The 23,317-nt window shown below is 41.0% G+C and overlaps 1 protein-coding gene across 1 annotated transcript; it reads left to right on the forward strand.

Annotated features, from left to right (window-relative positions):
* Positions 1 to 10,168: 10,168 nt before the first annotated feature.
* On the forward strand, positions 10,169 to 23,069 carry LOC122866692 (death-associated protein). Its single transcript, XM_044176701.1, has 4 exons — positions 10,169 to 10,377; positions 11,443 to 11,542; positions 17,838 to 17,880; positions 21,106 to 23,069. Exons 1-4 carry the CDS (start codon positions 10,323 to 10,325, stop codon positions 21,223 to 21,225), a joined length of 318 nt encoding a protein of 105 aa, XP_044032636.1. The 5' UTR covers positions 10,169 to 10,322; the 3' UTR covers positions 21,226 to 23,069.
* Positions 23,070 to 23,317: the final 248 nt, after the last annotated feature.

Here is a 23,317-nt window from a genome sequence, read left to right on the forward strand (position 1 = left end):
GCAGCCCTCGTTAGGTTTCTGAACCAGACTTTTAAAAACAGTTCTGCAAATAGTAATAACAGGTAATGAAGTTGTTTACATATCAAAATCAGGTAAAACCAAGAGATACGTACTGAGTACAAATACATTTTTAGAAGATAGTAAATACTGTAAATATATGTTGAATGTACAGCAATGAATGTCTGTATCATATAAAGCAATCCCATAGTGTAACCCTACAACAAACATTACCTTGGAAAGTTTGAATGACCTATTTCGTTTGAGGCTGTATCTGCAAAGTGTCGATTCAGCAATTTTCTTTGATTCTGTTGTGTCTAGTAGACATCCAGTCAATTAAAACACCACCACAATTTTAGCATACAGTTAAAGGGACACTCCACTGATTTTACACATGAAGTTGAGTTTACTCGTCATTAGGAGCACTACTACAGCAAAACAGCTGTATCATGTCTTCTGTGGCTCTGGAGGAGCTTTCCAAGGTCTGAGAAAATAACCCTGATCCGCTTCGACGTGAGACTTCAATAGAAAGCCTGCGTTTCAAAAGCCACACAAATTGGGGGTGTGTAGTTTGTGGCTTTTATCTGTTAGGGAGGGTCCAATGTTAGACGCTATCAAGTACTGAATTTAATGTGTGTGTTCCACATTTGCATATATATATACACACACACATGAAAGATAGTATCAGCTGTCACTTATATTAAAAAAGGCAAACGTACACATACAGAACATAGAGTACACAACATTTCAACTGCTGTAGTCAGAATCAGTATATTCACAAAGTTGTCTACAATTGCATGCAGTGGAACTCACACCACACGTAAGTTGGAGCGCATACAATTATATACTTTCACATGTATCTTTTAGAGCCATAATATATATACAGTAGTATTGTGAGTGCTGTATTGACATCAGAGAAACAACACAGTGCAAACAATGTCAATAAATTGAGACTGCTTTTACACAGACCGTTTACTACTATTGTCTCCCCTGGCTGACATGCAGCGCTGTTAACATCTTGATACCATCATCTGTTCACACAAACATATTCGCTGGGGGACTTGACTGACAGGCGTGCGGGAACATGTTGTATGATAATGCTGTTTGGATATCAGCCCTATTCACACTTCGGCTGATAATGACCCCTTTCAGATGCCGTATAGTTAATGTACTTACACAGCGTAGCAGTGACAGGCATGTATAAGCATGACAGGGGGCTTAATATTTATTTAGTGATGTTGCCCTAGAGTGACAGCAGTGGGATGCGGTTAGAGTGCTGTTAATAAAAATACATGTAAAGCCAGTGCAAGGGCTCAACATCCTCCTCTTTTGTCACGTTAATGACAGTGGACACCAAATGCAGTAATGGAAATTCCCATTTTGGATTTTTCCCATTGTTTGTTCCCTTTTTGTGTCACCCCCTAGACTTTGATCCCATTCATCCAGATATCCATTCTGAGATTGAACTGAACTTGAAGCGTATTAAATGAATGAGACTAAAAGCAGCATTTGTTACAATCCACTGGAATTCATGTCTCCCCCTCCTCTCCCTCCCTTCCCCTTCTTTGATGCTGTCTAGGTTAGGCCTGTGAAATGTAGTGTTGGGTAATAACTCCATCGCGTTGATTATAAGCCTTCACAATAGGCAAGCCCCCTCTGTCTGAGCACAGTCCCATAGTGGAAGGCTGGTGTAACTTAATGTGGCATGAAAATAGCTCAATTTTCCTACACACAGCCTTTCTAGAAACTGCCCCGTTCCACACTGCGGATGCCTCCGGCCTTCACTGTTTCACTCCCTCTCTCCCAGCTTTCTCTCCCTCTAGCTCTCATAGCGTCCCTGCCCATTCAGCCTTCACATACCTCAGGCGAGACTCAAAGGTGTGCGTATGTGTGCGTACACATGTATGTGCGCACAGGTGCATGTCAGCAGAGAGCCGGAGAGGACGTGAAGGGGGGAAGGGGAGACACAAAGTAGGGCGTAGTGGGGAGCAGGTGGAGGGTCTGTGATTTATACTCTGAGGATTTGAGCGTGAAATCAATTTGTGTTTAAGGAGATGTGAGGCTCCACAGAGCCACTGTGTGCCACAGATAGACCTTGAGAAATTAATGCTGTCATCTGAAAGGGAAGGAGGGTGAAGGGTGGAGCCTTAAGGAGAAGGAAGGTGTGAGGCGGAAGAGTTGGATGGGTGAGAGGGGAAGATGGAAAGGTGGGAAAAGAAGGGTAGAGAAGAAATGGAGAAGGACGAGGAGACTTTTGAAACGATAATACAGTAGAACAATGTGAGTGGTAGCAGCAGCAGTAGAAGTTCAAGGTCTTGGAAACGTCATGGAGAAAACTTACTAGAAAACTTACTAGAAAGATTACTTTTTTGAGTTATGAAAAAATTGTGAAAAATGAGAAGTGCCCCAGAAAACGTTGTCTTCCTAAAGAAATCTAAAAAATCTTCTTCTATTTTTCATTAGCTAAGAGGAGTCTGTCAAATGTGCCTGCAACCGCTGGCAGCTGAAATTATGGCCCTGTTCAGGGACAAGCTACAGTTCAAATCATACGCACTGCTCTCTGTTAACGTGTTTTTACAGCTCTGAACACCGCACAACTTAAAAAATCGTTGCATTTGCATATATGCTGAGACACCTCCTGTTTATGCAGTAACAGGTGAATACATATGTGCAAATCATCAAATAAAAACCAAAAACCGTTTATTTATTATTCAGTTACACAACAGTCACTGTTGAAAAAAAGGCTTGTTTTGCTTTGAAACAAATGTATGTTACTTATCCCTCAAACCCGCAGTAACTGATTTTTTGGCCACTTAGGTGCCATGGAAACAAGCTGTAAACACAATACTGACATCACCTTTTAAGTTGATATGGCGAACAGCTGCTTATTTCCACATCCAGCTGAAACTGAGAAACATTAGCATTCATATGGAGTTGTGTTTCTGGTCAGCTGATGAATGTAAGTCCAATATTCACTCTACTTTCAGCTCTGTTATTGCTCTCTACCAACTCCTGGGGGAAATAGCTTTAGCTGCTAAATGCTCCATTGCGTTCACCAGCTAGTCGCTAACTGTCTGTCTGCCATTTGGCGCTGGATAGGTAGCATACAGTGGGTTTTTAGAGCTTTTTTGTTGAAAACATCAGAGATTTGTGATAATTGTGGGTTCATCTACAAGCAGTCCCTTTTACATAACACATAGTCATTTGCTCAGTTGTTCTAAAAATATTGATTATGCCTGCTTTAACAAAAGCAGTTGGGTATGTGTTTGCAAAATGGTGGTGTTGTAACTAACAATTGGCCAACTGTTCAAGGGTGCAGATCTCATTACAACTTAGGGGGGACCACAAACATGGAATTTTCTCAATAAGTTTTACGGATATGATCAATGTAACATTAACACTAGCAAATTAGCTAAACTAGCTAGCTACCTCTGAATATGGATCTGGCTGGGGTTAAGTTAATTCACTTGAGGCAGTAAACACAGTCTGGTTATGTTTTTTAACCTATTCTGTTGATGGGTAGTAAAATTACTTAGAAGGCATCTGTCACAGGACTAGCCTATGTTCCTAGCAGTCACCAGTCATGGATGTATAAAGCACTAGTCTCACTCACTGAAGATGCAACTCACGTGCTACAGAGATGGATTCTGGGGAAAGGTATGAGGATGAAGTAAACCGTTAACTTCATTTCTCAAATTCCAACTTAGTTTAGAATATGCAACGGTTCAGACCACTGAGCAGGATACATAGGGGGGACATAAACAAAAAAAGTGTGGGTTTATGTGTGAATTATTTCAATAGTGGAGTCGGCTTCTATTAGATATATATTTTCAATTACATAATTTATTAGAAATAATTTATTTCATGTTTTCTTCATGTTTTTACGAAGTTGGAGGGGACCTGACCCCCCATCCCCCCACCCTCACCCCACCAGGGTCCAGGCGCCCAGGCAACTGTCAACAAGTGAGCATGTGTGTATCCTTTTGGCTCTGACTTTCCAGTTTACTTCTATTTTGGAAGATCTTATGAGTCACAGCTCCTTTTTTATCCATCTGCCGTTAAATTATAATTATAAGTTATGCGCTTCATCACCTTGCAACATTGCAGACAACAGCCTAACCATTGCACAAATCCAAAATTCAACATTGTTTTGAATAAACTTCCAACCAAAGAGGAAAATCACTGTTAAATAGTTGTTCTACAAACAACCTATTTTATACAACATATGTTAAATAATAAAGACTAAGATTGCATGTGTGGTTAGACTGCTAACATGGAAATGTTGGGTGTGTGTTGGATAACAGTGTGTGCTGAGCTTTGCTTCTTTATAGAGATGACTGAGAAGCTGCACCGAGAGGTAAAGAGAAGGATAGAGTGTGATTATGGAGGCAAAATTACAGATGACTAAGATGAGAGATGATTGAAGAGATAAAGTACGGGAGATGAGAAGGCAGAAAAACAGGCTTTTGCAGACAAACAGGACTCTAGAGCAGTCCTCCCAAATCCCCACTTATTTGAATCAAGTACATGTACCTCTCATTTCTCATTTCCCCTGCTGTCATATATTCTGCTGCATCTACCGGCTAAGCAACAGAAGAAAAAAAATGGCAAGAAGCCTCCCCGCAGCGAGATGTTCACTACTGTTTGACATGGGTGTTATCATGGTTCATTTACACCTGCGGGAAGTTGCAGGATGTTTCAATTGGATCCTTGCCAAGTATTCTTTCACAGGGCACTAAGACTGAACAGTGCTGATTAATGCAGCTGAAGATAGCCACAGAAAATCATTAGTGATGGAAAACCTTTGTGAAAAGCTCAGCGGGAATAACAATACTGAACAAAACATCACAGCTATGATAAAAATCTACACTTCAGTGAATGAAGAGGTGAGACATTTAATGTGCAGTGGTGTAATAAGGTGTTCATTCCATTTTTTTATTTTGTATTGTTTTTTTTAACTTAGTATTAGTTTACTTAATATTATATAGAGGATTGCTTAATGGACCAAATCACACAAGGTAATTTGATACTATTTGTTTTGATTGCCTGCATATCACTTGTTTAGTTTGATCACCTACACTAATGTAACAGCAAACTTGTTTTTTACTGTGATGGCTTATACTGAACAACTCAAGTAAGTTTTATTAGTCTAAAATTGATTTTCATGCGGTATGGAAATCGTAGACCAATGGCTGCCTGTAAGAGTAGGAAAAATAAGTGTAAAACTGTGCTAAACCTTGCAAACATGCTAGTTCCATTAAGGAATAGTCGTGCAAGAGTAAATGAGAGAAGTCACAAAGATGATCTGTTCAGATTTGAACAAGACTAAGACTCTACAGCCACGCTAGCGGTTTTTAGGTGTACAAAGGCACCGTGATGCTTTGTGCTAAATGCATGGTCAGTCTTAGTTTAGTATGTTAGCATGCTAACATTTGCTTAGCACTAAACGCAGCTGAGGCTGATGGGAATGTCATTAGTTTTTCAGGTATTTGGTCATCAACCAAAGTATTGGAAAATTAAGAGATCATCACATTCGTTACAATTCCTCTTGAGAGGAACATGAATGTCTGTACCAAATTTCCTGGCAATTGATCCAAGAGTTGTCAAAAGATTTCACTAAAGGAGGATCACTAAAGTCATTAGGTTGCATCCTCTGGGGACCATGAATGTCTCTACAAAATTTCCTGGCAATTCATGTAATAGTTGTTGAGACGTTTCAGTCTGGCCCAACGTGGTGGACTAACCAACGGACAGACCGACACTGCCATCCCTAGAGCCATGCAGCTAGCATGGCTAAAAGTCAGTCTATACCATAAAGCAGGTGTCCATTCCATGGAGAAGTTTGAACGGCTTTGTGAACAACTCCTAACCATGACTGAACCTGTCTCAACATAAAGTTGTTTTTTACTTCATTGACACTGCAGCTCCTGAATTGATCCAGTATGCTGAACAAAGCACAAACAGGGCCCCTTTCATCATGCTGAACAGAATCCATCAATAACACCAAAAACCATACAGAGATGAGTGAGTTTTTTGCACTCAAATCTCTCTGCGGTGCCATTAAAATTATGGTTACCTTGAGGCAGCAGGGAAAACTGCCCTCGCAGTACGTATCTGACTTTTCTATGTGCTTGTGAGCAAAATCAGCACTAGATTTATTGTTTCCTAACTGAACTTGACCTCTGCCTCCTTGTGGAGGAGAACTAGAGCAAAGGGAGTAAACCTACAGTGATCAATACAGCATCACATTATTGCTAATCAATCTGCTTGTTGCACTGCTTCTTCTCTCTTTCCTGTCCTCACTGAGCACCACAGGAAGTCATTCCTGTCTGTGGCCATCAAACTCTTTAACCCCTCCCTCCAAGTGTTAGTTTATATGACCCTAAGTCATTAAACTATTTATTGATATTGATATTTATTCATACCTCTATTACTGCTGTGCAATATCCTCCGTCTCATTATAATCTTAATAGCTACACTTAACTTGACAGTTCATGCACTATTACTTTATACCATTATTTTCATCAACTGGTAAACCCACTTTGTACTTCACACTTATTTTATACTTATACCCACTTGGTACTTAATTTATTTTCTGACTTGTATTATAGTGTATTATATGTTTTGCTAAGTACTTCTATCCCTGTGTGCACTGACATGATAGTGAGCTGTTGTAACAAAAGAGTTTCCCCTCGGGGATTAATAAAGTATTTCTGATTCTGATTTCTACGCTGTTTCAGTTTGGCTATGATTGACACGGACATATGCAACAAAGTGTATGCTCATATGGATTGTTCTCTGTCACATGCACACGCATGCACACCATAAGGTGCCCTGTCAGGTATTGAATAGTCAATGCTGCAGAGCAGAGAAGAAGCCTTGGTTATTCATGTGTGATAGTGCCGCTGCAGAGGACCCAGCTGGCTCCCACAGAGCTACGTCAGTGTGTGTGTGTGTGTGAGAGAGAGAGAAAGAGAGAGAGAGAGAGAAACAGAGAGTGTGTATGTGTCAGAGGCATGACTCCGTGTGTGGGAGAAAGAATGTGTGTGTATGTGTGTGTACACCTGTCAGTTTGAGCAAATTCACTCACCTGTGACGTCCTCATTCTGTCTCTCTGTAAGCCGTCACTGAGAGTGCTCCTCTCAAAAGCCCAGGCAACACACACAGACACACAGTCATATCAGCCATGGGCAGGTGTTGAGATCACTGACTTCTGAAGAGGATTTCACCTATGGCAGTTTGAATGTGTTCCATGTATTTTCACCCTGGGTAATGAATGCTCTTCCTCTCTCACAGTCTTGCATGTGTGTGTGTGTGTGTGTGTGTGTGTGTGCACGTCAGTGAGAGAAAAGGCATGGAGGTAGAGTGACACAAAAAACAGAAAGTGTGAGAGGGACGCAAAAAAATGAGCTAGATGTGGAGCTCTGTGTTTGTCTTTGGCTTCGGAGTTGTGCCGTTTCTATCAGTGACTCTTCAGTGTTTCTGGGACATCACAGGCCGAGCTTTGTTGGAGTGACAGCGACAATGAATCCTGCAGGACGCAAACTCCCACGTACACAACTGGAGATGCTTCTCTCATGTAGTAAAGCTGCATCCTCCCATCTAGTGGCCACATATGCACACACACTCGCATGCATTCATGGATGTATGCAGCGACATGCACACATGTGACTGGGTTGCACTTAAGGCAACTTGAGGTGTTGAGTTTGAATGATGTGAACATTTACCAGGCATGGAGGGTCTAACAAAAGATGCTTTCAAGTTACATTATGGGAAATGTAGGATCATGACTCATATAGATCTAGGCATCTGCTGCTTTAATTCTGACCATTTTTAAAATCTGTCTCTCACAAGTCCCCCAACTTTATGGAAGTGCACTGCTAAATCCCTGGAGTACCCCTTTAATGTAAGTTTTCATATCATCTAATCACTTCTGAAGCATCCACAGTTATAAATTGCCTCTTGCAAAATGTATTGCTTACAGGTAAGTAAATCTACAAAATTCTATATTTTTCAAATACTGTCTAATGGGTCTGAGAAAACAACTTTTTGGTTCGGAGAAGGTTTGCCTTCGGAGACATATGTGGCACATCTCAGACAAGACTGAAGCCCAGGCTGCCACAGCAGTGACCACTGAGGCGTAATGCCAATAAAAATGTTGATAATATAGGAACTCTGTAGGTGCGATTGTCTACAGTCCTCACTCTGCGCCAGAAATACTCCCCTAGGCTACTGTTGTCAGTCAGAATAACATTGTAATCAACTCATCTTGTTAAATAAGAGTTAACAAAGTCCAAACATTTTAACTAGACATCATCCTTCATCGTTTTATCAGCAGACTGCATCCTGACCTGCGAGTGAACTCCTGGCCTTTTGATTGGTTGTCAACACCCTCCTCAGGGACACTAATGCCCTGGCAACAGATTTGTGCACTTTGAAGACAAATGTGATGCTGGGAACACCTCTCCACTGCCAAAACCCATTCCTCATCAGCAGGGTGTGTGTATGTGTGTGCCCGCACACTAAAACTTGTGTGTGGTGACATAAACTGGTCTTGGAAATTATCTGATTGCTTCTGTATTCTTAATATTTTTCTTGTCGTGTATTTCAATGAATAATTCAAATGTACTCAATTAGAAATGGTGTGTGTGTACTTGTACTTGCAACATAGTGAGGACTGAAACACGTTTTTTGCCTACAGAGTGAGGACATTTTTGGAAAGTGGGGACGTTTTAGCCGGTCCTCACAACTTCAAAGGGCTGTTTGAAGGTTAAGACTTGGTTTTAAAGGTTAGGTTAGAATTAGGTTATGGTTAGGGTAAGGGGCAAGGGAATGTATTATATTAATGACAGTCCTCACAAAGATAGAAGTACAAGGATAATTGTGTGTGTGTGTGTGTGTGTGTGTGTGTGTGTGTGTGGACTGGGAGTGCAGTGAACATCACTTCTTCTGATGGTCTGAGTGAAGAACGCAGCTGCCACTTCACACCGCAATTTTGCCATTACAGCGTTGACGATTGGCCTGCACGCATCACTGTGACCACACACAGTCAGACACACCACACACACACACACACTATAATCACATGACCACACATGTAAATGTATGCACACTCATCAGACTCATCACTCCTCAGACATATCACATAATGCACAGCTGCTCCACCACACACACACAAATAGCATCCTATATATAGATACCTATAGGCCATATTTTGCAGTACTCTGCATATACAGTATAAGCTTTACAGTATGTCTTCTAGTGTATGAATAGAAGCAGAGGCAGATCCATAACTTCAAACTATTATCCTTAGTTTCATTTTCACGTCATTTAAAAAAAATCTTTTCTCTGTTACTTATAACACTTCTAGGCTTTGCCTGCAATTCTCAGCTCTGCCCAAGTACACGGTCATTTCAGCCAATTAATGAACCACTGTGCACTTATAGTGCGAAAACAGAATGTAGGTGGTCACAGAGGTCACCACTGTCACACACACACACACTCTTTTGGATTGTCTCTTTTGCCTTTTATTGCTGATCCTGCTGCTGCTGTTTTGGCACAACAGGGGGCTTATATAGGTGAGAGATGGAAACTTTTGTAATCTGTGCTCTTAGTAATATTTAAATTATTCATGAATTGGAGGGCAACAGTAGTTATTCCCACAATTAACGTATTTAAGTTAGACATTAACTCACGAGCTCTGTTAGATCTTTACATTTTTCATTTTCTGTCACAAAGCGCATAACTTCCTGATACAAGCTTTGTTGACAGCTCCTTTGTGAATAGTCATTCCTCTGTTATATGTGGAAGTTATTTGTTGCCCACACACGCATTCATGATTTCTTTTCTTTTTAAAGTGGTACTGGGGATCAACTGAATTAATTCAGATGGATACACAATTAGACAAGAGATATCTAAATAAACACACACCAACATTTACACATAAGTCACACATAGTGATAATAATACATATCATAATAATGGAATTTCAAATCAATTGCTATTTTTTGATATAGGTTATTTTGTGTACACTGCTGTATTCAGCTATTTAAAAAATATCAAAATATTTCAGCTATAACAATTCACCTACTCAGATTGCACATAACACGCTGGCTACGACCGACGTCAGCGCGCTCCTCACGTCCTTCAGCTCCTGACGGTTCCTCGTGACGTCATCACGCATCGTTTCCAAACAATGCTCAGGAAAAAGCCACGTTGACGATCCAGACTCGAGTGTAGTCCACAATTTCAAGCAGAATACAGCAGGGATTTGTTTGTTAGACGCTCTGGTTCCTCCTCGCTGCTGACTCCAGATCAGAGCAGACATGTCGTCGCCGCCGAAGGAGAAAGTCGAAACCAAAGGAGGACATCTCCCTGCAGGTAAAGCTCCTTGGGCTGCTGTGTTGTTTTTCAAAGCTTCATATAAACCTGAAGGCCTTTGTTTGTGCAGTCACTCAAACCAAAAATCACATGATGATGATTAGTACTTCTGCAATCACTACACTTGCAGATGCCAGCGACTGACAACGTGTCTTAGAGTTCTAGACTGTGTGCAGTGTAATCTGTCATATTTCTCAATTTCCTTACTTCCTGATTGGTGTGACATCTTGCAACATCATTAAACCAGGTGCTGCTGTATTGTAATGTTTTGGTAATCGCAGTCAGGCGTAAAAGTTTTAGTTACAATGTTGCGGTTATTGCTGCTGGTCGGCGGTGACGTGGAGGCCATAGGCTCCAGCCTTGTGGCTGTAGGCTGAAGAAAGACAGATAAGGTGTACGTGGACATGAGCCGTGTGGCAGGGCACTGGGCCTCAGCAGCTGCTGATAGCACAGCGAGATAACAAATGCTCCTTACACCCAACCTGCGATTAGTGGGAGGCCCGCAGCACACACAGGCAGCGGTGTGTCAGTCTTTAACAAATCATATAAACGTATGAGCACTGCAGACCATCGATGTTCTCATGTCTTCAGCCAGCCCCTCTGCAGTGAGGTCAAGGTCAGCAACAAAACAGCTGTCCTGCAGCTGCTAGAAAAATCAGGGTCTTGCTCAAGGACACTTAGGCAGGGTGGCAGCTTGCCAACACAGCCTTTTTAACCTTTGTCTTTCAGTTAAGGGACATACTTCCAACTCACTTTGCCAACCTACCGTGCAACTTAAACATTTGATTATGCCCACATTAAACAATATAGAGGTCATACATTCTCCTTAAGTTAATTATAAAGTTGAAGTCTACAACTCTTGTTTTTTTACCTAACTTTCTAAACACAATATGGCTCAAGTGATTTGTTTTATATCAATATCTGCGATCTTTGTATTTTCTCACTGTTTTAATTAGCTCTTTCATAGCATACCTCACTTGTGAGCGGTTGAACTAATTGTCTCAGTTCATCTGGTAATCAGTGTGCATATGTGTGTCGATCCGTGTGTCTGTGTGTGTGTTGCAGTGAAAGCAGGAGGTATGAGGATAGTGCAGAAGCACCAGGCCGCTGCTGCTCCAGAACCACCGCAGAAAGATGATGATGAGGAGGAGTACGTCAGCACCAGGTACCACACCCACACAGTCATGGAGGGATGACTGAACGGGCCTATGGGCACAGGCCCAGGGACCTAAGGGGTCAGGAGGTCTCTGGGCCAGAGCCTTTGAAATGGAAAGTTTCTTGTTGGAAAGTCAATCAAAAGACTACAAAGATGCAGAGCGATGTAAAACAACTACAAAGACACACAAAATGACTACAAATGACGTGGCCATCATTTATAGTCATGTTTTATCTCTTTGAGTCTAAGTGTCTTGTTCTTATGTTGGAGAGGTGGGGGAACCTTATCATTTCTGTGTCCAGGGGCCTGTTGTCTCCTAATCCGTCCATTCACACAGTAAAGACATACACAAGCAGCTTCATACTTTTACCGGAGAAGTCAAACTGGTTCGGTACTCTCTACAGTTAGATTGAGAGCCTGTCTGTGCAATGTACGACTCTGTGGTGATTTGTAAGTTGGTAATCACACACACACACACACACCCTGCAAATTGTCAAGTAAGCAATTTAGCTTCTTCCACTATTCTATAAGGCTATACTGTAGGCAGTTTTGCAGCAGACTTGTTTTGTACTGTTGCCAGCTAATTCGGTAAACATCATAATTACTACATAATTACAGCATTAACTTGAACAGCCCATTCAGCAGTCACTGTTGTTTGCTATAAGCAGCCTTGGTTTGCATGTTTTACATCACGCTGGCTCTATTTCCGAGCGACAGTAATTGTTCTGTTTCCATATTAGCATGTTCGGCTTTTGCAGCTTGAATGCATTGTTTGTACAGAGGTCACAACGTTCTGCAATGTAGGCGATGCAAGGGGTTATTTATTTTCAGTTTAATTGTGTGTGTGTGTGTGTGTGTGTGTGTGTGTGTGTGTGTGTCTACTTCTACGCCCACATATGTCTACTCAATATTCATGAGGACCCGTCAGCTATGTGCGCATCGGTACAGGTGGCATATTCACACCACATATCAGTTTCCGGGTGTGTGTGTGTGTGTGTGTGTGTGTGTGTGTGTGTGTGTGTGTGTGCGCGCGCGCGCCCACCCACCCGCGTTGTGTGTGCATGCTAAATGAGAACTGACAAGCAGTGCACAGCAGTGAGCAAGGTCCAAGAACATTGCCAACTGTCAAGAAATTTTGTGTGCATGTACTTCATACATGTAACCTCTCTCTCTCACTCTCTCTCACACACACACACACACACACACACACACACACACAAAATTATATACTGCACGTTCTTCATCTACCGTGATGGTTGTTTGAGTATTTTCCTGTAATTCAGTGCAGGAATAATATCAAGTCAGTTGCAATAAGTCATTTTCTTTTGCTCCCCTTTCCTTTGTGCCAAGATGAGCGGCAATAATAGACATTGAAGCAGCATTAAAGTGAAAAGTGAGGTAGGTGAAGTAGTAACAGAAGTACAAAAACAACATGCAAGCTTGGCTTACAGTTCTCAAGGGTAAAGGCATAAAGAGAGAGAACACTCCAGACTACAAGAGAAATGCTTAAGACCGTCGTTCATTTCAGTTGTAGCAGACGCTGGTCAGGGTGTGACCGGCATTCCAGCCTGTTGAATATGCACTTCCTCATTTTGCTATGTTGCTTCAGGGGTTCCATTCCGATATGGAGTCATACTGTACATCTTTGAGAATAAATTGGGGCTGCAACTAACGAGTATTTTCATCATGAATTAATTTGGATGAATGAAAATGAATCAATTAATGAATCATTTAGTCTATGAAATGTCAGAAAATGGTGGACAAAATGTCCATTGCAAGTTCCTAGAGCCAAAGGTGACTTAAAATGTCTTGTTTTATATTAAACAGAAACCTAGCAAAGCCTCAAATGTAGAAAGCTGGAACCCGGGACCAGTGACTGAAATTATTAGTTATCCAAATTGTTGCCGATTTAATTTTCTGTCAAACAACAAACCGATTAATGAACTAATTGTTTCAGCTATAAGTTAAATAAGTTCTTGATCATTTGTAATATTTTGTAAAACTAACTTATAATCACCAATGCAGTGAAGAAATTCCAAATAGCAGAAGCTTCACAAATCTGTATTCAGATTTCAAATAAATGACTGTTTTTACGATTGTAGTATTTTTTATTACTTGCATCGCAGACTTCCTTAAAGATGTGATGACTGTGTTATATTGCACTGGTTGAGGAGCCAGCTAAATGTCTGCTTTGCAAATTCAATATAGGATTGCGTGAGTTGAAATATATTTGGCCATACAGGGATTAATAGTTGCTTAAGTATTCATGTCACTTCATTTTTTCCAAATATTTCCTTTTAGTGCTTGCAGTCAAAGAAGAGGAATCATTACTTGGGCTGTTAAAATTAATTAGACAAGTGGTGCATTTTAATCACTGAGAAAAACCATTTAAAATCAGCCATTAGCTTGATAAATCCAGGTTTACCTTCCTCCTGTGAAATGTTTATCTTTAACTAAAAATGACCTGTTGGCACATCCAAAAAGAGACTCTTAGTAACTGCACTCCATCAGTAAATACAGTCAATGCAACTCTCACTCACACACACTCTGTCTGTCCCTCTCTGTGTCACGCTGATGGACGTCTAGCAGGTGGCCACTGGGTAAATTTCGCATTAGTAGCAGCCAGTGAAGCGTTGTAGTCAGGGGAACACCTGCCGTACCCAATCTAGCCGAGATGGACAGATGGGGCAAATAGAGAGAGATAGGTGGCTGGGATTATGGCAAGGAGGAGAGGGGAATATTATGGTATGGAAAGCAAGGGATGACATGGCGATATGAAGATACGCAAGAGGAGAGGTTTTACTCAATAAGAGAAGGAGTAATAGAAGAAGAAGGGTGGGTAGGGGTGCGATACAGGCAAGAAAGGGAGGCATAAGCCAGAGCAAACTGGTGACCCAGCAGAGGTTTCTGCCCACTAACTGTCAGGTGAATGTGTTTTTCAAATGCATCAGGAATAAATCTAGTGTTTCCTCTTCTGTGTTAAAATGTGATGTTCAGTGAGAGTCAGGGAAGCAGGAGAAGTAGAGAGGGAGACATGGCAAAGGAGGTAAACAGATGGTTGTTTCATCGCTTAATGTGTTGCTTCTTATTAAAGTGAATGCATGGTTTCTGCTCACACATCGTTTGGACCAGACTATCAGCTAAATGTGTGGGAAAAAAACTACGTGCAAGGTGATCATAGGCCTCGTGTCAGTTGCACTGTCACCTCTCCTACGTATTTTGGTGAGAGGTGGATATGTTCCAGAGCCTCCGAAAAAGAGCGAGTGGTGCTGTGTGTACGCTTGACTTAATCAGTGCACACATACACTGTACGTAGGACCAGTGGTGAAATGTGCAGTAAGCTGACAGCTCATGGTGAAAAGTTGAGAGGAGAGAGGGGGAAGGAAGGAGGAGGAGGAGAAACAGGCAACAAGCATCAGTTTCTATGGCAACCACCACCTCGCCCACGGCAACAAACTTCCTGCTCTGCTGAAGCAGAGAAAGATGGGTGGGGTAGTGGTGGTGGTGGTGGTGACGTGTGGCTTTAGAGCTATAGACAGAGAAGAGAACACCATATAAATGCATTCATTAAAATTAAAATCAACATTTCACTCTTTGAGTTATTAGTAAAAATGTGTATTCTATATCGCCCTCTCTCTTTTTCTCCCTCGATCTTCTTTCTCCTTCCCTCCACCTCTTCTCCTCTCCACAAAGCGACTCCTCCCCAGGATTCCTTACAGCTCTCTACTGCCCCCTGCAGCCTCCCTCTGTCTCTATCCGCAGCCACCCTCCTCCCAATCTCACCAAACCACAGCAGGGCTCTTTATTAATTGGTTTCTCTCTGTGTGTGCCCTTCTCTGGGCATCTTTCTATTTTACCATACAGATAGAATAGATGGGGGGGGGGGTCAAGGGTCAGTAGCATAATCTTATGGCTAAGGCTTTTGTGTGGTATCGGGGCCTGATGTAGTGCGTGATTAAAAAGTATTAAATTGAGTGTCTGTCGCCTGTTTATTAAGCGTGACTAAAAGCTGTCATGTCTACAATGTGTGAGTACACTGTATCTATGTATTTAACTGCCAGTCAGGTGAAAAGCTTACCGTCTCATCTTGCTTTCTGTCTGACTTAAAAAAAAAAGAAAAAAGAAGGGTTTTTTACACTTTTGAATGCTTGTTAGGTGTCTGTCTCTCTGACAGGCTTACACCCCTCACTCCTGTCTGTCTAGTCATGTCTTATCTGTCTGCCCTCTGTCTCTCCGGCCTTCATGCTTAAAATGCAGTACTGACTTTTTTCCTTCATCCGTGGTTTTTGTTTTATACCCCCCCCCCCTTTGCAGTCTGTTTTTCAATATTTCAGGATTTATCACAATGGAGATAGACATTCAGTATAATAGAGATATTAAAGAGAAATTAATACAGATGTGAATACATATCCGACTGAGTGTGCCTCTTCACCTCAACACCACACTTTTCGCACCTCACTGTAACTTCAATTGAAACTGAAGCAGCTACTGTACGTATGTGCTGCATGTCTCTGCGGCATGGTGTAAAACACAGAACATTTTGACATTTCAGAAAAACAGCTTGACGGGGCTGTTCTCATTCGACATCGGGCAGTAGCAGCTAGAAGAGCCTGTTAGAACTAATGAGGAAATCTGGTATCCTATAATGCATGCAAATTTTGTCTGTGTAATGAAAGCAGATACTTCTGCTATGCAGCATGGCACTCGGCCAGATGTGTTTAAGATGAAAGTTCCGCCGACAGGTTCTTGCACACAAGCATACGTAATAAATCTCCCGTTAGCGTTTTTAACTGTTGGATTTTGGTAGTTTTCTTCATCTGGCACTTGCGATATGCACATTTATTCTCCATTTGTTCCTCAGATAACCTTAAAATTTTTACAACTACTTTTGAGCCAGATGTTAGCGGAAAGCTAGCAAGCCCACCTCACAGCTAGCAGAGCATTCATTTGAATGAGGAACACTTGCGGTGCTAATATGGGATATTTTAGTTAATTAACTTGCTAATAGAAAACCTCTCGACCCCACATTTTGACAAGGTGCTGGTGAGGGGTAATCAGTGAAATTCAACATGTCCAAGTATTACTTTAATAGCCAGGTGTAAATATTCTCATTAAGACAAATAGCAGAGGGCTATTCAGTGCCAAGATGTTGATTGCAGAGATGGAGGTTAGCCAGATGAGAATCCATAACTGTTAATTGATTGTAATTAAAAAAGTTGTGCATGGATCATAAAATATTTAAAAGAAAGTAGCAGATGTCTCAAATGTTATGTTTTCCTAAGTGCTTCGATTCTGGCTGCTGAGGTTGTAGTCTGTGTGAGATACTTTTCATCTGTTCAACACATTTAGGCTGTTAATGAGGTAAGCCATAAGTTGGACATGTTTGCTGCTATAGCTAATGTCTTTGAGTGGAGTTTTGAAGGTGGCTACCACAACTGTACTCTTTTGCCGGGGGTGACGACGCCGTAAAATTAGACGGTGCTCGTTTGTCATGTCAAGGTCGATACTTACCTCAGGTTCCGCATTCCTCCTCCTCATCTTTTTCTCTGCCTCCATTCCCTTCCCTTTCTCTATGTCTGAGTGAGCGCTCGCCTCCCTCTCTCCTCCATCCTCTTCTCCTCTCCTCTAACAGTCTATTATTATTATATAGGTATTTCTTCTCCCCTGTCCTCCCTGCCCTCTTGCCTCTCCTTGCCAGTCCTCCCCTCCTCTATCTGCCCCGGCCTGCCTTTACCCCCTCGTCCCCCTTCTTTCCCCCTCTTCTTTTTCTTCTCCTTTTCTCCTCTTTCCCAAATCCTTTCCTTTATCATCATCCTCCTCTTTAGCTCTCTTTTCCTCTCATAGCTTCAGCTGTTTTCCACCTCCACCCCTCCCTCTCTCTCTCTTCTCATGCTTTCCTTCCAGAAGCTGTGAGCCCCGGTGTTTGGCCAGGATGAATGGGAGCTATTTAAGCTGCTGGCAGGTCCATCCGGTGTGTGTGTGGGTGGGTGGGTGGGTGTGTGTGTGTGTGTGTGTGTGTGTTGCCAGAGAGAGTAAGATTGTGGGTGTAATGTGTTTCGACAACTTGGGATGTTCGCATTTTGGCACAGTGTCACTTTTGGAGGTTTTAAAGTAGCCAGATAGGTAAACTTTTTTAAATGTTGCCATAATGTATATAAAGTAAAATGCTCACAATATTATTAAATTACACACACACAATCACCACAGAATAAAGCACTGGACACACACTCTGCTTACTAAAGTGTACATTGTTATGAATTCTACAAATCATTTTCAAAATTCGTTTTCTCTTTTTCTCTTTTAGTCCACCAAAGGTCCCCATGATTGTGTCTGGAGTGGTTACAAAGGTAAGATATGCACATGCACATACACACACACACACACTCAGGCATATGCATACACAGACCACCAGTAGTGTTGAAATAAGAATTATAATGTGTTTATATCTGGGACATAGGCTCTACTGGGAGAGGTAGAGGCTTCGCGCTGAGAAAGAATAAGAGAGAAAAACAAGGCAGAGCAGGAGGAGGAGAAGAAAATGGAGAGAATATCAATGGAGTGCCAAATGGACAAAAATGTGATAAAGTAAAGAAGGGTTAGGATTACTAATCAGATATCTAATTAAAGATATTGCTGTGAGTTCACATTTTGTTTATTTGTGTGTGTGTGTGTGTGTGTGTGTGTCAAAGTCTGTGAATAGCCGTGTTTGTTAAATTCTTCTTGACTGTACGTTTTGGATTTAGTGTGAGTGTGTGTGAGTGAAAGTGTCCTTGAGTCCCCGGATGGCTCCGTTCCCTGCCTGTCAGAACAGGTAGATTGTTTGCGGAAGATTGCAGTGATATCAGTAAGGTGGCAGGCATCCCATTTATCCCCCGATCCTCCTCTAGCCTTCCCATTCGCCCCCTATCACTGCCATCAAACCCAGAGGCTAACACTGCACAAAGCCTCAGAAAAGCCTTTTAGGAGCTAAGTGAAACACTTCAGTGTGTATGTATGTATGTCTGTGTGTGGAGTTTGTGGCCCTCTGGGATTTTTTTTAAATGTTAAAAAAAAAAGACATTTCCTGGCTATGTATTTTCTATCTTTCCTTTCTCTGTGAATGGCAGAATAGCTTTCTCAGATGTTTTTGTCTTGTGACACTTATTCGACCCAAGGTACTAAAGGTGAACAACTGAAGCTAAGCTAGCTGAAGCAGACCACATGTCCTCCTGCTCAGATCTCACCAGAAATTCCTATTCTGTCGTGTCAAATAAAGGCATCATACCACAGCAAAAAGACTCCTTCACATGATATCAAAAGGAGAAAAATTATGTTTTGATGATTTTTGTATTATACACAGACATTATATATATTTTTTATGTTCATAAAATCCATCCAGTATAAAAGTATAGCTTAAAAGGTCAGCCTTTGAATTTGAAAACAAGAGAGAAAATATGTGTATTTGGTGAGACATTTCTGCACACTTTTTTCCACTTTTTAAAAATATCTTTATTGAAAATTTTAGTTTGCAACATTATGTTAATGTGAACAATTCAAGAAATGTAAAATGTAAAAAACAGAGTTTCATTCTTCCACTTTCTAAGATTTCTCCTATTTTAAAATGTTTTCATTTAAACATTCTTTAAAGTATTAAAAGGAAAATTAGATTTGGAAAGAAAAAGTGGCAAATATCACATTATTTTTCTGAATGGGTATTTTAGCTGTGTGAAAAGGAGGCAGGAAGCGTGCCTTGCCAATCACCATGATATTCACAGTGTAGTGTAGTAACACAGTTAATTTGGTGCATTCCCTCCCATACCTCTGCTTCAGTAGGGGGGAGGGAGAGGGAGAGAGAGAGAGAGAAAGAGACTTTGAGCTTCAGAAGAGAGAAGAAGGGCAATTGGAGGTCAAATCCATCCACATCCCATGCAGTTAGCTGTGGAATTGGCTTTAAATGAAAGAAACATACACACACTGTAAATGTTTTGTGCCCACCTACACACATACACACACATGCAGGGAAACTAGTGCGTATACAGTACAAAACCAACACACACATACAGAGAGGATTAAGGTCAAGCAATGATGGGGTGGGCGAGTGAAGTTCAGCAAGAGGTTCAGACAGACAGGTGTGTGTGTGTGTGTGTGTGTGTGTGTGTGTGTGTGTGTGTGTGTGTGTGTGTGTGTGTGCTTGTGTAGAGCGTTGATTAAATTGCTTATATAACTTTATCCATGTGGACATCCTAAGAAATCAGAATATGAGGGAACCATGTGTGTGGTTATTATATCTGTGATGGTGTAGTAACATCTACATATGGCAACATCTGGACAGATGAGATGGCATCAGCGAAACACCAACTTAACTAAATACTTAAATCCAGTATTTTAGATGAGAGAATTAAAACCTTCAATATTAATCCACTTAATCTAGCATGCGACAATGTAATGTGTTGTTTTAATGTGTGCTTTTCATAAACGCTGTCTTTAAGCAACTGGTTTCCCAGCTTTAACCAAGCTCACCACCCACCCTCACTGTGCTGTATGTAAATCCTTTCTTTTCACACCCAAAGTGTGTGTAATGCTATAGTTATAAATTTCATCCATCCACTTCAACTAATGTTTCTTTCTTAAATCAGATTTTAGAAACGAGGCTGTTTATGGGCATTTTTCTTGAAATAAGATTGAGGTTACAGAGTAGATGAGTGGGGACAGATGAGTGCTCCATACCCTTCATGCACTTTTCCTCATTGTTATTATGATTATCAGAGCGAAAGGATTTAAAAATAGGTCATGAAGTGCACACACTGTATGCAGGCATAGAAACAAACTACAAAACATTAGATTACATACACACTTTCACGCTTAGCTCACACAAACCAACATAGGAAAATAATATGTATGAACCCTGACTATTACTGTACACATTCCTGTTGTGTTTACTGTCCAGTTACATCCTTTGCACTGATGTTTTGCCTTATTATTTTAAATTCTACTACTTAAAATAGTTGCGATACTTACTTATTTTGTCTGCTAACTTTGATGACGAGCCTCTCACTGGTAACAACCACATCACTATGCTACTGTTTAATAGCTAACTTCAGTTGGATGGATATTTGCTGTACTGCATGTTGCATTATTATAAGATGAAGGGATTTAATGGTTTGAGCACCCAGTTGTACCACAATGAAAAAGGATCTAAAATATTTAGCACTACTACCAATGATGTTCATGCTTCATGTGCAGTTAGACCTGCAGGAGCACCAGCTGTTCTGTCTATGCTTATTATTTTGGTGAAATACTTTTAAAACTCCAAAGTGAGATGTTCTTGTATGACATTTAAGCATTTGATATTGGCCATCAATAATAAAGAGCTCCATCAGAACTGATCAGTCCCTCTGAAGTCATCTCTAGTAGTAGTTTCAAGTTTCAGAATGAGTCTTTTTGGCATCAAATTTCATCTTGTTTAGCAGGAAGGCTATGCATGAACTTATTTAGCAGCTTAGGCTGTAAACTTGTCCTAGCTTTTTGTGCAAAACAGTGAGTGCAGTTCATTCTTTTGCCCTTAAATACTACTGTATGACTGTTCTGTTCAGGGTGATAAGGACTTCACCCCTGCAGCTGCCCAGGTGGCCCACCAGAAGCCCCAGCCTTGTGTCCCCAAGCTGCCCTCTGTCCAGCACATCAACCAGCACATCCACCAACCCCGCAAGTGAGCCAGGCAGCAGGCTACAAAGGCTACGCTAACTCCACCAGCCGGCCTTCCCAACGGAACACATACGATGAAGATGTTTCCCCACCAGGCACAGATCTCTAAATAATCAGAGTAGTTTTTGTCAGCCTGTTGCATTACATGTATGAGGAATTTATTTGCAACAGACAACCAATGCCAATACAGCCATCATAGAAATCCCACTCTTTATACCCCTGCTGCATTGTTGCCACACTATTAGTTCTGCACTTTTGGGTCCTCCTTAAGTGGGATTGTTTTGACAGTTGTATAGTCTTAAGGTGGTATAAATGGAGGGTCTTCTAAAATGGCTATCATTCAAAGATTAAACATTAATGGAGAAACTGATCTGAGTCTGTGGGGGGAACTCTCACCCCAGCGACGTGCTGACCAATGCCACATCACAACCACAACCAGCCAATCACAGCAGCCTATCAATCAGGCCAACTAACCAACCAATCACCTCACAGAGATGAGCCCCAAGCTCCAGCCTTCTACCTATGATCTTGGCAGACCAAAAGAACCAATCAACAAATTATGAGGTGGAAACCAGTCTTACAGTATCAACACAAAACCAAAAAGAACACAAAAGCAGCTTCTAAATTGCAAAACTCAGTTCAATGTGGGTGTATATCACTGAGACTGTTGCCAAATTGCACGGGTAGAGCATGGACCAGCGTGAAAGTACTGAATTACATGACCACATTAACCAATTATTACAGATATTGTGATTGATTGAAATTTGTAAATATATTCAACCCAGACAAGAAACTGGACATTTTCAGTATTATAGATGCCCAATAAGAGGAATCAATGAGATGCAAAACGTGACCCATTCCTCTGTAAAGATGGCTGTCATTACCAAAGTAGCTACTTGATGCACGTCGTTAGTGTCATGACTCTAGATAGCTAGTTACGGTTATAGCAGAAGCTAATATAGCTTTTGGGCCACAGCAAAACCTATTTAGTTTTTGCTACAGTTTCCTCCTCCTCCCCTGTCATAATGTCTATCCTTCCCTGGCAATGTTAACTAACTTTAATGCAAACTCAACCTGCTTCACAGTAAAAGTCTCCCAGCAGTGCCTCATTGCTTAGACTTCAAGATTTTTTGTCTCATTTGACTCACATGGATTTATATTTTATCTGCCACACGCCAGATTAAACTGGAATGAAAATGTGGCCAAAAATGTAATGAAATCTAAAGAAAGGCATTTACTGTGAAGCAGCTGCAGGATGCTTTGTGTTTGCATTAACATTAGCCTGAACATCACAAGGGAGTAATTACTCTATGACAAGTTGAACAAGGCATTGCAGAGATGCAGTTCAGAAAATAGTGAGGTGAGATGAAGGTAACAACAAAAAAAATGATGATTTCTACATTCCATAGAAAAGTGTTTGAACAAATATGTCAACCATGTGACACTTCGTCAGTGTGCAAGGAAAATGCAGTTTATCTGCAGGTATGGCTCGTTGCATATCAGAAATCTGCATCAGCCCCCAAAATCCAGATCAGCATTTCCTTAGAAATTATACATATCAACACACCACCCTTTTCCTTAATCACCCATCCCCTTACAGTCAAGTGTCGTTTGTTGCAACACTAATGTTCAGGTTTCCAGGAAATAAACAAAGAAAGAAATGTATCTTGCCAAGAAGGAATGATTTCCAATGTTTAATTTAATTAAATTTAAGAGTTTTATTATTGTTTGTTTTTCTCAGTTCTTTTGCTTGAGTAAATTGTTCAAATTGTACAAATCTTTAGTCATTAAGTGGACGTAGGTATTAGGTGTGGTTGTCATAGTAAATAAAGATATAGCCTATCTTGAAAAACACGTTCTTCAGCTTGTCTGTATTTGAATGAAATGAGGGATGACTGGAAAACTTTGTTGAGACTCATTTGTAACATTTTTCATGTAAAAAAGATTTTAAGCTCAGTGCTAGAAGGTGAACGATATGGTTCTAATATTTTGTACTTTTGAAAGTTCAAAGTCATCCTACTTGATGGATTGTGACCTGTGCCTCACCTAGAGTGTTTGAGCGTTCCATGGTGAATTAGCACCCTGCGCTGAGGGATTAGG

This window comes from Siniperca chuatsi, linkage group LG19 (assembly GCF_020085105.1).
Source record: "Siniperca chuatsi isolate FFG_IHB_CAS linkage group LG19, ASM2008510v1, whole genome shotgun sequence".
Lineage (NCBI taxonomy): Eukaryota > Metazoa > Chordata > Actinopteri > Centrarchiformes > Sinipercidae > Siniperca > Siniperca chuatsi.